Genomic DNA, 14,655 nt, shown 5'->3' on the forward strand with positions numbered 1-14,655 from the left:
TTAATCTGTTTTTCTTAAGACATTAAAACATCATACAATGTCAGAAGATATGTAGCTAGCAAGGCCATTGCCATGAACAGAACACTGGGAGAGGAACAAATCTACCTGGGGGACTGGGAATTCACTAACTTCATGAGTTGAAATTATTATTATTATTATTATTATTATTATTATTATGCACTACTAAGGTATAACCATAATATTAACAGAAATCTATGCAATTGTTATATGAAGACACGTCTATATATTGTCACTAAGGTTTAAGAAATTTGTTATTTACTTACAAGGACACTTGGGTGGGCATCAGGGACATCTGCTCTGCTCATTTTCACCTCTCGATTTATCTTCTCCTTTCCAGCCCTCTCTCCTCTGGCCCTATATTCTAATCTCCTTTCCAATCATATCTTATCTTTCCCCTCCCCTGCTCTACAGTCATCTCTCCTTTCCTCTAGGACTCGCCTCTTTTCTCGTCCACTGTTCTCCAATCATTTCCTTTCTGCTCTCCATGCTTTCTTCCTCTTCTCCTCTTTGGTCATCTATTCATCCTCTCATTTCTTTTTAGCTATATATCAAATTTTTAAAATGACCACCCCCAATGCTGGGGCGCTACTTTATTAGTCTTAATGGGGTTTTTTCTAATTCAAATTAGGAATTTCTTGATTATTCATATTTAATTTTCATCTATTATTATTATTATTATTATTATTATTATTATTATTATTACCTAAGATCCTTACCATCATTACTTGGTCTTCATTATTTATATTTGCTCTTCTCATTCACTCCAAGTCATCTGCTCTCCTGACTAATAAAGCACTGCTTTCACTTTAATTAAACACTAATGCCATTTATCACAAGCAAGTACAGCTACATACGATACTATACATATATACAAGTTTGGAATGGCTACTTCTCTCAAGGAAAGGAAAATTCAGCCAATCTGTGCAGGCCTTTGATGTATATCAAATCAATGTTTCCCTCCTTTAAAATATTAGACCCCAAGATACAAGAAACAATGGTTTGAGAGTGTTTTTTTTCGTTACAAAAGTATTAATATATATGCTATAATATACTTTGGAATACTTTAAAATGTGTGGGCCATTAGTATTTTACTACATAGGCTCAGATTCCATTTGCAATTTCTGATGCAAGTCAGTAGAACTGGCCTGTATTTGTTTTGGGACGTGCGGGCCATTTAAGCATTTTAAAATGTGGGCCACTTTTGGCTCACATGCATTTTGCCAACACCGGTGGTGCCAGAACAGTCCTGGATCTCGGCCCTTTCTGGCCCAGTCCTGACATATGCATGCTCTCTGAGATAAATGCGTTTCATAAGGAATTTAACCGCACACGTAACAGATTACTGAGGAATAACAGGACACAGCAGTGTGAATAATCCAAATATGCGCATACATTCGCTTCTGCTAAATGTAGACGTGGTGTTACTTTAGATTGACGTCATCACAATAATTAATATAAACAATATTATTTTTATACAAAATTACATAACATTAAAACATTAACATACATAACGCTACGTAAAACATACATCTGCCCCTTTTAGCAGGATATCAAGCACCCACTCCGTGCGTCCACCCCTTCCCTTGTGACGAACCAGGAAATGAACCACACAATCGCTAAAATAATCTCCGCAACTGTTTTTTTTTTTAAAAAAAAATATATATATATATGTATATATACATATATATATATAAGAATAGCTACAGTACAGGTTTGCTAACATCGATGTTCTGGCCTTGTAGCTATATGGAAAATGAGCGAATAACATTAATTGACGAGAAGACTAAATATGGTCTTTTAGGATTTCAGTTGCAAAAACTAATATAGCACTTTATGACGTAACTTTTACTGCAGCGTCTAAGGTGTACTTTGTGTCCGGAACCTAAGTGGTTTATCTTAGCTAAAGCTAGGTAGCTAAGGTGGAGAAGATTCGTAGATAACAGTTTGAGGTAAGTTAAATTTGATTATGATAACTAGCTAACGCTAGTGCTAGCTAGATAAAGTTCTTAACGATGTTTTCAGATTTTTAGCTAGTTATATACGAAATCAAATAGATATATATTGTCAAGTTTGTTTAGGTTTTGTCGGTAATAAAGTTCTAACCTCATTATTCGCTATGCTGCCTATTAGCTCAAGATTGCTGGGTTTCCTCCTCAAATGATTTTTCTTTGATGGGTCTTTTCCCATCTAACAAGACTGCTAGACTGGCTAGTTAGCTAACGAGCTAGATGGCTAGCCCAGTCATCTTGTTCATTTGTTTGAGTTCAAATGCATAATTAGCTATCTGGCGCTAAGTAGTTAAGCTGGATCACAAATCATAAGCAGCAACCACCCTGGATGTTTGAGACCGGTCTTATTTTGCATGGTGTCACAACCACTGCTGTTAAATATATGTTTCAGAAGGTAAACGCTTTTCTAAACTAATTTCTCTATGTCAGAAACAGACTGACAATTCTGTTTCTACTTGGTCGGAGATGATGTATCGTAAAAGCAAAATTCCATGTTAATCGAATAGGCTCATATATTGGATTTGCCGCCATATATGTAGGAAGTGATGAAAGCCCCCTTTTTAATTGGTCCTCTAGATCAGTGGTTCCCAACCATTTTCCCCTGGGATTCCCCCCCCCCCGAGTATTTAAGAAAAGCTTAGACCCCAGCCCGCACATACAGACCAAAATGATATAGTGGTTCATTAAAAATCTTTATTGACAAAAGTTATTAATTACAGCTTTTTTCCCTGTTATCTCTGGCTTTTTTTAAATAGCTTTTTCGTTTTCACTAAAGCGTTCTGATGCCTTCTCAGCTTACAAATGTAATGCATAATACCCCATTATGAAAATAATTATTTTTAAGAACACTATTATTATCTAAGGAAATGTAACATATAAACGTTAGGTTGTAAAAATGAACAAGAAAACAATAGAACACAAATGCAATGAATGACTGGAAACAGTCCAACGAATTTCAATAAAAGACCTCTCAAAGACTCAATAGAATCAATATTATGTACAATGAAATAAATGGCCATCCAGTCTCATAAGATCAGCTGCATATGTCTGGTCTGACTAAGCAAACCTTTTTAATCTTTAGTCATTTATGTGAGACTTACGTTTCTAGCTGAGGAGACAACAGGAACTGGTTCTAGAATGATATCTCTTATGTCATTATGCCACGCGGTCTGCTAGGCCAACTTATGAATTAACAGAATGAATACCCAAAAGAAACTACAAAAGCAGCTGCATTCAGTGCGATTGCCAAACTGTAAACAGCAATTATTACATATTTTCCAGCTAGAGCTATGATGTGGTTGATATGGGCGGGACTTTGCTGCCTTTGAGGATGCATTAGGACACAATGCCATTCATACTGCAGATGTACTGTAGCCTGTATCCCAGACCACCTCCAATAGTGGTTTGAGTGATCAGATTACAATATGTCTCCGAAATGCAGTTACTGTGTTCACACTTTTACTTCATGTTGGCCACTTAAGATCCAGTAACCCAGGACAGATGTATTCACATCTGGCATTCGCCATGTATGAAGAGGGCCAAAATGCCCACTTCATATTATTCAACAGCAATCTGGGGGCAGCTGCACTTTTTATGTTTCCTCCAAGTTTCTTTTTGAAAAAAACAACACATAACTGGCTGACACTGCAAGTCCAATAAGAATTACACAGCATTTTTAATGATTAAGATGAATAGTAATCTTGAAATGAAGTTCACCTGTGGGATTTTGCCAAGGAATAATCATATTCAACGATCAAGTGTATCTCTCATCCAAAATTGCCCCGCACATCCAAAGAGCACTAAAGCACAACTACCCAACATCTAAATATCCCAGACTCAGCTGCATGACAGCCAATTAACCTCTACATCCAAACAGCCTTCAAACACATCTACCCACACAGATAAATACTCCTTAGCCTCAACTACCCTTCAAACAAAACCTCCCCCTCCAGTAAAGAACACTAAAGCAAACTATCTCATATATAAATACTCATATATAAATACAGCCTCAACTACCCTGCAGCCAATTGCCCCTCAACCAAAATACTGATGAACAGCCAAAGGACCCGCAACAACAACCAAATAGCTGACAACTGTCTTACAGCTAAATACCACTTAATCTCACCTACTTCACAACCCCACAACAGTCCTGATCCAAACCCCCCCCCCCCCCCCCAAGCCAAATATCATTCCACTGCAACAACCCACATCAGCCAAATAACCCTCAACCACAGCTACCCAGAATGCTAAATAAACCTTCAGGTGGTTTCACTAGGTGGCTGCATCACCTGTTGATCCACCCAATTTTCCTGCCTTGCCTTCCTGCCCATATTTTATTACAAATGGCCCATAATTTGCAAAAAGATGCCATCCTTGATCCAACAGTGCCTCATTAACTTTTCAAAGTGGCTTACTGCTGTTCCTGAATAGTGTCCTTTGGATACCTGTACAGTTCGAAACATAGCTTAACTAAAGCATTGAAATTTAGGTTATTAGGCTCAGTATAACCAATAGTGGTCAATCAACTTGGATTGGCTCAGAATATCCATGATGCTTATGGTTTGTAAAGTGTTGTATAGCAACATGTCTTGTAATGAAATTTTTTTAATTGAGGAAATTTCTCTTGTCTTCTTTCTTTTCTGAGCTCTAAGGTTTAGGCCCTTTGTCTACCTAGATTTACAGTCATTTGTGTTGTTTTCTGAATTTACTGAAGATTTATCAATTTAACATAATTCTTTGTTGGTAAACATATTACAGCCAGTCCTGGTAGGCCTTATGGTAACCTAGTGATCAGTGATTTATGTGCTGGGAAAGACTGCTAATGTTTATGACTGAGAGTTGCGTGGAATGATGAGATGCACATAATGGGCAATATTCTTCAATTTGTTTTGAGGTTGAATTAGTCTTTCAAGTGCTATTTCACATTTTGCTCATGCAAAGCTATATACCAAAGAGTGTCACAATCATATATTATACATATATTGTACATACATTGTTAATATATTTTGTATATATATATAGATATATATTTCCCCTATACACCCCTGTTTTTTTCCTCCTCAGTTTGGACAGAGCACTCTCAAACCATTTCACTGCGAGTTATACTGTGTATGACTATGTATGTGACAAATAAACCAAACTTGAAACTAGAATAAGTGACCTCTTTTTGTTTGTTTGACCTTTAATGTTCATCAGATTAAATGTTCTCTGTTTGTCCTGTGTGCAGATGTCTAAGAGAAAAAATAATCAAATACTGGAAGTGCCTTCAAAAAGAGTTAGGTTGTCACAGCCAGAGCCACCAGACGATGAAGAGGAAAGAATCTGTTCCATTCAAGACAGCAGTGATCTTCGGACATCCCACTGTGTAATGGATTCACAAAACTCACAAAAGACGCACTTTTATGTGACATTCTTTTTCACATAGGAACACAAAACAACCTTTATATGACTGCTTTAAAGCCAGCACATAGAAAGTTATGAACACAGTAAGTTATAATCACAATTAGAAACAGGCCTAATCCATTTAGCTCAAGGTTACAGCTGTTCAGTGGTTGTTATGGAAGTCACAAAGATGTACTCTTATTCTAGTCTTGATATTTAACTTCTGCCTACTGTGTATGTGTCTAAGTGGATGCCTCACTATTCTTCCCCCCAGGCTTCAGGGGAGGTTGGCATTATAGAGAACATCTTTCTCAGGAACTTCATGTGCCATTCTCTTCTTGGTCCCTTTACATTTGGGCCAAATGTCAACTTTGTGATTGGAAACAATGGGAGTGAGTTGTTCTCGTTCTGATGTAAACCAGAGTAATATGCCCTAGTCACAGTAGTGTATTATTTAGTAAGGCTTTTGTTTGTTTTTGTGTTAGGTGGTAAGAGTGCAATACTTACAGCTCTGATTGTTGGTCTGGGAGGCAAAGCGCAGACCACTAACAGGGGCTCTTCGCTCAAAGGCTTTATCAAAGAGGGCGAGAGGTAGTCCTCTTTATTCTACTACACTTTCCTGACCCACTGTCAGTAGTCATTTTCTTAATAAAGTCTTCATTGCTCAGATATTTTCCATATTTAACACTTTGAAATCTTTTCACATTTATGTCTGTATATCTTCTCATTAGCTCTGCACAAATTTCCATCACTATGAGGAACAGAGGCCAGGATGCATATAAGCCAGAGGTTTTTGGGGAGTCCATTACAATTGATCTTCGCATTTCCAGTGAAGGACTGAGAACGTACAAGTTTATGAGCAAAACAGGTAAAGTCTTTATGTGTTCTAAGTGTTGCATTTAGACCCTCAATAGTTTATAAAGCTCAGAAATGTTCCATCTTGTGAATTTTTCTCCTGGCCAGAAATGCTCAAAATGAAGTTTGTTGTGATAAATTTGTGTAACATTGCATCAATCTTTAAAAGACAATACACTACATATTAACTTCTTCAGTTTTTTTTCTAATGGTGTTTGATTTAATTTATCTATTTTGACGCAATATGCTTACTGGTTTACTGGTTTTCTAGCACCCATCATATTAACATCTGTCTCTTATGCTGTGTCTTGGTTGGTATTTTCAGTTTTCTGCAGAAGCAAGGTGGTTTGTCAGTGATTAATCATAAGCCCTTTTTGGACAGGGTTAAATGTTCCATCCAGGTTATCCATGTCAGAGTTTTTCCTGTGTCTTTTTCTGATAAAATTATAAACTGAAGTGCCTTATATTTTTTTGCCAATGTATGCAGCCGTCTGATAATTTTAGACCTATCCGGACACATGTCCATGTTTTTTCATTTTGATGTCGCCTCACTTGGGGGGGAAAAAAGATTGACTGCTTCTTCTTGACATATTTAGTGTCATATAAGTAACTCTCTCCCAGATATTAAACACTTTCTGAATTGCAAACTGAAGAGTCAGTTTGCTGGTTCTTTGGTCTCTGTGATAAAACAGGATTCCACACACTATCTGCAAGAGCTATATCAGGAGAAAAGCAAGCTTGTGCAGGCTGATTAATGTAGCAGTTACAGTATTAGTTACAGGTATAAAGCATTACTTTTTATTCACATAGGTACAATATCGACTTTTAGTTTTCTATAAATAATGACTCGTATCACTGCTAGTTGCTTAAAGAGCTCATGTTAAATGGTGATAAATTACTTCTTTAATAATGTATAGTTTATCAGCAGTTATTCCTCCTGTGATACTTTTATTGCTGTCCGGATATGAACGTTTTATCACGGAGGAGTATCATAACAGATGTTGACTGCAGCTACAAGTACCTTGGAATCCCATTGGCAAGTTGAAATCATGAAGAGGCTACAAGGAAAGCAGCTACAGCTAAATGCCTACAAAGAGTGAGGCAAATCCTAAGAAGTCAGATTAATGGGAAGAACAAGATCTGGGCTATCAACTCTTTCATTCTGCCAGTCAGCAGGTACCCTGCTGCCATAAAAAGCTGGACTAAGGAGGAGATGGAAGCCACTGACATCAAGATAAGGAAACTCCTCACGATGCACGGCAGGTTTCATCCCAAATCCAGCACTCTGAGATGGTATACTAAATGGGAGGAGGTTGGCTGAGGACTAGTGAGCGTCAGAGCCACTATCCAGGATGAAACCACCAAGATCCAAGAGTACAGCAGGAATTATGGTCTCAAGTGATGACGTGCTTAGTGAGTAGCTCAGACAACAGAGACCCAAGGAGGATGGAAATGAGGAGGAGCAGGAACCATTATGGGAGGATGAACCACAACAAATGGTGAAAGTGGCTGATATGGGGAAATCTTACCAATGGCTGGAAGGGGCTGGATTGAAAGATAGCATGAAGGCACTACTCATAGCAGCACTGGAACAAGCTCGGAATACAAGATCAATAGAAGCTGGGACCTACCATGCCAGACAGGACCACCGATGCAAGCAGTGCAAAGATGCCCCTGAGACAATATAGCACATAACAGCAGGATGTAAGATGGTAGCAGATACAGACAAAATGGTAATTGCTAATCAACTGGGCACAGTAGTAGTGGATAATCAACGGCAACGGGCCGTAATGATAGATGTAGCAATCCCAAGTGATGGCAACATCAGGAACAAGGAACATGAAAAACCTGAGAAATACCAAGACTTGAGAGAAGAGCTGGAAAAGATGAGAAAGGTGTAGGCAATAGTGGTTCTGGCTCCAGCAGATCTCAGGAACAACATCCAAGATCATCCAGCAGATCTCAGGAACAACATCCAAGATCTCCTTCCAGAAGAGTTCTATCCTGGGAACAGCTAAGATAATATGGAGGGCGGTCAAGCTACCAGGCTTCTGGTAGAGTAATGTCTAACTAGGAAAGATGATTATATGTGAGTATATAATTCTGGAGAAATTATGGATCCATTCTAAAGTATTTTGAAGAACCTGCCTTGCCTGATTGATTTTATTTTCTTTCAGTCTTTTCCTGGACTTTGAGCAGTATTAAACGAGGCTGGCATGTGTTTCTAATCGGATATAAAATTTTTAAGCATTGTAAAGTTTGTTTATTCTTCTTTAGGTCAACCCGTGCCATATAAAAAGGAGGAACTTGTATCCATTCTTGATCACTTCAATATTCAGGTATTAAAAGAAAAAAAAAAGTTTTATTACTGAATGAATGTTTTGAAACTCATTTATAATGAGTTTATAATAAGTGTTCTTACTACAGCTCTTTGTCTGCCTCCTCCCCTCTCTTCCTTTCTTATTCAGGTGGATAATCCTATTTCTATCCTTACACAGGAAATGAGTAAACATTTCCTCCACTCCAAAGGAGAGGGAGACAAGTACAAAGTAATTGTCTATTGTATTTTCACTGACAATACCTTTCTGTAATGTGAAATAAATGAAAATTATTTTCCCACACTATATGAGTATAATCATGATCTTTACTCTGTGTAAATCCTGGTGCAACTTTGTTTCATGTTGATGATCTTTAGGGAATGACAACATAGCCCAACTTTTTATTTATGTGAACTGACATCAAAATATTGCAAAACTGGTGTTTTGGAACCCTTCTTATATACAAGATATAGTTTTACACATTAATTCTCAATTGTAATAGAGTTTTGTTGCTTACCAAACTTAAATCTTCAAAATATAGATGTTAATTTTATAATTTTAGTTTTCTAGTTTTAATAGTTTTAATAGTTATAATTTGTTATAATTTATGATTAAATAGTTATAATTTTGAATTCAAATTTATATTATGCAGATTACAATTATTTGTGCTCTTCAGTTGTTAAATTCTTATGCTTATGTAGCATATTAAGTGCAATCACTTCTGACATAACTAGGTTCTGACAAAATATATTAACAATTAACCACAAATTACTCAAATATTTACAGCAGCCCCTGTAGGTTTATCTAATAAAATGTCCTCTAAGTGTATGTAACTAGTTAATTGTTTCTTCTGCAGTTTTTTATGAAAGCAACTCAGCTGGAACAGATGAAAGAAGATTACAGCTACATTATGGAAACCAAAGCTATGACCCAGAATACAGTGCAGAAACATGAGGAGGTAAGTACATTATGTGAGGAACTCTTAAGTAGTCACTTTTAAACCTGGTCACTGATTTAAAAAATCTGTGCCACACTGGACTTCATTACATGCTAAATTACTGCCATTGGCTTAATAATAGAAATTAATTTCACCAATAGTGGTAATTTGATCTACACAACAACTTGTTATATAGAACCACATTAAAAGCCTAGTTATTGAAAATGATCTAATTAGAGATCGGAATTGCTGAGCTGAAACATTTAGCACTAGAAGTTGGTGATTCATTCGTCTCACAGGGTTTCCATACAACACTCAGTCCCCTTTGAACATCTGCTAAAACTAAAATTCTCCCTACGAGTAGGAGGTACAGCTGACTATACCCTGCAATGACAGTTCTACACCATTTGAAATGGGGCAGGCTGGGGCCAGTTGCTCCATTAAAGGTTCTAATTCATTTATGGCCTTCTGCCTTATTGTACTCCAGTTAGTTGCATTAATGCATCAGTGCATTGTGAGCAATAAGTCAATGTTCTATATCATTCAGCATTTTATTTATTTATGCTTGGTAGCTTACATGACCCTTAAAATAAAGGTCTATTGACACAAACTACTTTTATTCGGACAAAAATGGATGCAATTTAACATGTTGGAATGTAATAGGATTTTAAACATTTTTTATATTCTTTCAATTCTCTTTCATAAACATGTAGATCTCACCATATTGTTAACATGACCAATTAAACAAAACAAAACCATCCAAGAAAAATATTAACAAGCTTTTGCAGGCTTTTCATTAAGTATTGGAGGATAGCTAGCTAATTGTTTGCAGTTCTTCCCAGTTGTTAACAGACTAGAATATGCTTAGTTAAACAAAAAATTATAAACTGTGGTTGTTACGGAGGTAATCAATGGTAAGTTATGGGTTTCCATATGGTCCTCCGTGTATTTTCTTCTACATTTTTCTAGTCATTTAATAGTAAATGTATTGCATTTTATATGCTCTCTGTTTCAAATAGTACTGAATGCAGATGGTAGGAAGGTGGAGGTAGACATTGTGGCCTAAAAATGGTTGTGCTCTGGTGCTGTCCACAGATGTCCAAAAAATACGTGCTACAAGACATTCTTCAAATCGGAAATATGACATGCGAATGGCTATTTATTAGTTAAAAGACTGGGAGGACTTAGTCCCACAAGCCCAATCCCACCTGCTACCCTGCTCTTCTTTTAGAAGATTACTTTTTCAAGAAATATGAATTCATTTAGGATCCATATTTTTAAATTTGTACATACTTGCATCATCTGTTCCCCTCTCTCTTTTTACCTCTTTCCTTTTTTCATTTTTCCCATTCTCTCCCAATCTTTCTTCCCATCTTATTCAGATTCTGCAGGAAATGCGGTTAAAGTTCAAGGAGAAAGAGGAGCGTTATAAAAATCTGGCCTCACTGGATGAGATGCTACAGAAACTGGGTGAATTAAAGGGCCAAATGGCCTGGGCATTGGTAAGGATTCTCTTAGGATATCGGGTGTGTTTTTTAAGATGGAAAAGTAACTCTTTGTCCTTTATAAAATAAAGTTCCTTTAAGGTTTTGCATTTTAAATGTATTTGTAGAGAATTTAAAGGGGCAAATGTCTGATTCCTCAGAATTGTCTGCAGTTCCCTGATTGTAGGTTTCAGATTAGTTCTGCAAGTTCACTATTTTTTACCCTCAAAGGAGGTCTTATCTGTACAAGATTTCTGTCAAGTAAATCTTTCCCTAACTGATGAGCACACTAAGGCCCTGTTCACACCTAGAATTAACATGCATCTGGGGTGAGCCGATCACAAGGGACTTCTAAAACAAATTGCTGTTTACTGCTGGCATTTTTACATTATACATTTCAATTGCCTGCTTGTGATTGGATTTCTTGTAGCTCTTCCTTAAGCAAAGATCATACGTCACTCTCTGTGCATTTGTTTTCAGACAGAAATGTCCTGCCAGTCCTTGCTCACATTCCGCTATGGACAGTTACAAACTTTACAGTTGATCATGTTCTCAGCCCAAATGGAAATGAGACATCGGTACACCAGCCATATCTCTTTTATCAGTTAGCCTAGCTTGCTTAACTACATGCAGTGCGAACAGGCACGCAATTATGATTTCTGGCCCAGGCAATGACATGGTTGATATGGGCAGTACTTTATTGCTGTTAAGCATGCATTAGGACATATCATTCACGCCTCAGAGGTAATGTGGCCTGGTGCGTCTAAGACCATCTCCAAGAGTGGTTTGAGTGGTCAGATTATATTGAGTCTGATACACTGTGTACCCTGTTCACAATTGTACTTAGTGCTGGTCACTTGTGATTGAATCACCCAGGACTCATTGTAATGCTATGTGTGAAGAGGGCCTAAGGGAGAAGAACATCAGGGACAAAATACGTTCCAGTGTGTAGTTGTGCACACTTCTAAAGCAGCTTTAACGTGTGCTTTAGGTAACTGAAATGGAACGGGAAATAAAGAACATGCGAGAGAAGATTGCAGGGGAAGAGAAATCAACTATTAAATATGACCAAAAGGTGGAAGAGTGGAAGGTGAATTTACATTTAAATGTTGAGTTTTACATACATACTGCTAGACATGAACAAATACATTAATTTGCTTTTTGTTCCAATGCAGGAAAAAGTAGCAGAAGCTGAGCAGAAGTATAAGGAGTTTCATGACCAGTTGGAATCTGTTAATCAGCGTTTGAAACAGCTGCAGCCAAAATGTACACAACTTAAAAATGAAGTACAGGAACGTTGCAGAGTCTTCAGAGTAGCAGAGGTACATATACACACACATGTATATGGATAGATCTATCATGTAATTTCAGGATGTTGAGACACAAAGCACAATTTTCTACATTTCAGCACAGAGCTTTTTGTGTGTAGTGTGTGGCCAAGCAAAGCTGTGTGTGGAACCACGAAGGGAAAGTATATTGAAAGTGTTAAAGACTGGTTGAAGGTATACTTTTCAGGGTGATGCTAGCGGAAAGGTTTGTCCCTGTTTGAATTCCTGAATTTTTGCACATTCAAACACTGAATGATGTTACATCTTAAACCAAGACCTAATAATGCATATAAGAGAAACTGAGGGAACAGAAATCACAACAATGTGATTGACATGTATTTATTCTGGAAAGATATTCAACACCTAATCCTCCTGTGTGAAAGTGATTGTTAGCAATAACTGCAACTAAATGTTCTGTGTATTTGTTAGTGTCTTACAATGCCATGAAGGAATTTTGGCCCACTACTCTTCGCAGAATTACTTTATCTCAGCGTGATCTGTAGGCCTATGGACATGGCCTGCCTGTTTCAGGTCCTGCCACAACATTGCAATAGGGTTTAGGTCTAGGCCATTCCAAAAGTTTAAATATCTTATTTTTTAAATACGTCCATTGGGTGGTAAACTTGCTTGTGTGTTGGATCATTGTTTTGTTGCATTTTTAACATCAGCTCACAGACAGATGACCTGACATTCTCCTGAAGAACTGACTCTTAGAATTCAAAGTTCCCTCAGGAAGGTATGAGGCTCGATCTTGATATGTATGAGGCTCACAGAAGTTATGAGGCTCGCTCTTGCTTTGAAAAGCAGTTTTAGGTTTTTGACAGACATAACAGTTCCCAGGTCAAAACACTCCACTTTAAATCAATCTGTCCATAACACACATTTCCAGATCAGGAGGATTATCTTGATGGTTCTCTGTGAACTTGAGACAAGCATTTATATTCTTGGTTATCAGTGGTTCCACCAGGCTATTCTGCTGGGACATCTTTTTACACCTGAATATTGCATAATTGATACTTTGCACACCAAAGACTTGAAAGAAGCACCAAACTTGTATAATTTTCCTACCAGACCTTATATACTACTATAGTTACACTATAAACTCAGGCTAACATAATGTGAAATTTTTCATAAATTCAGGAATTAAGACAGGAGGCAAACACTTTTTCAAGGAACTGTAAATGTCTCTTTCATTCACCTCACAACCCCTTGCAGTTGCCATATGTCGATAAAGATTTGAGTGGTTACACTTGGCTTGGTTCATAGTGAGCCTTATTTCATAGGGAGTCTTTGGTCATCTGCCATGCAATTATAAAAAAAAACATTGGTGCTGAAGATCTCTGAAGAGATATTTATCTTACTGCCATAGTACAAATACCAGTACAAAAGGTATCAGCCCTGCTACTCTTTTAAACATTAATGCTGTAAACTGTGATGAAAATCAGACATATTCTGGATGTACCAAGAGTTAATCTGTTTTCCTCATTAAAGCTACATTTGGTAGGACTGAGGAGAAAGTGGGCTTGGCATGAAAACTAGAACAAGTATAGATTCCATGCCCCTCCTACCTCAATCTTTGTTGTGCTTCAGCCCGGCCTACAAAGCCCCTGCCTGCACAGAAGGCTTTTGTGCATGTCGTGAAATGTCAACATTGATGGCCAGTGGACAAAAAAGCAGAAATAAATATTTTAGACATTAAAAAGTAGTCTACAGCAATATCGTTTTGGTAAAAGAACTAGCACAAACTTATTTTAGTGCTTATATATTTGATAACAGAAATTGTCATGAATTGTGAAAAGTATTTTCAGCACCTTTCAAATAAAACAACACTGGCCATAGCATCAGAACTAAGCTAACAAGAACCAGACTGCAAATCCCACTAAAATGAGAAGTGTGCTATGAAGTATTATTGTAACAATTATCATCTTAGATTTGTGGTTATTTTTTTTAATCAAATTAAATATAAATCAAGCAGAGGGTTTAATTAGCCACTTGTCATGCAGAAATAGGAATATCATTGCAGACTAGCTTTCCACCTCTCAAAAGCCACTTCAAGGTTTATCCTGTTTTATCTCGGGCATGGCCTGATTCATTTTTTTTGCTTGTGTTTCTTTGTTTGTCTTCTGTTTACCTGTCTTTTTTTGCGTGTAAGCTGTTGTTGGCACAGGAGGGATGGGCAGTTTTTTCAGATATTTGTTTTTCTACGCTCCTAGAGCTGCTTACTTATTGCACTTGACCAAGTGAGCATGCATGTGCACAAGCAGTGTTGGGACTGTCAGACACTCCTCCTGGATCTGATTGGTTGTTTTGATTCGGATGCCA

The 14,655-nt window shown here is 37.3% G+C and overlaps 1 protein-coding gene across 1 annotated transcript in view; it reads left to right on the top strand.

The window, feature by feature from the left end:
• Positions 1–1,621: 1,621 nt before the first annotated feature.
• The window catches only part of si:dkey-119f1.1 (uncharacterized protein LOC557127 homolog), a 32,484-nt gene continuing 19,450 nt past the window's right edge, over positions 1,622–14,655 (top strand). The window contains exons 1-11 of the mRNA XM_035525709.1: positions 1,622–1,970; positions 5,257–5,394; positions 5,686–5,803; positions 5,897–6,002; positions 6,143–6,279; positions 8,544–8,605; positions 8,735–8,815; positions 9,441–9,542; positions 10,904–11,023; positions 11,997–12,095; positions 12,181–12,327. Of these exons, the coding sequence (XP_035381602.1) occupies positions 5,257–5,394; positions 5,686–5,803; positions 5,897–6,002; positions 6,143–6,279; positions 8,544–8,605; positions 8,735–8,815; positions 9,441–9,542; positions 10,904–11,023; positions 11,997–12,095; positions 12,181–12,327 (1,110 nt within the window). The 5' untranslated portion in view covers positions 1,622–1,970. The remainder of the gene's footprint in view (positions 1,971–5,256; positions 5,395–5,685; positions 5,804–5,896; positions 6,003–6,142; positions 6,280–8,543; positions 8,606–8,734; positions 8,816–9,440; positions 9,543–10,903; positions 11,024–11,996; positions 12,096–12,180; positions 12,328–14,655) is intronic.

The sequence above is a fragment of the Electrophorus electricus genome, chromosome 4 (genome assembly GCF_013358815.1).
Source record: "Electrophorus electricus isolate fEleEle1 chromosome 4, fEleEle1.pri, whole genome shotgun sequence".
Lineage (NCBI taxonomy): Eukaryota > Metazoa > Chordata > Actinopteri > Gymnotiformes > Gymnotidae > Electrophorus > Electrophorus electricus.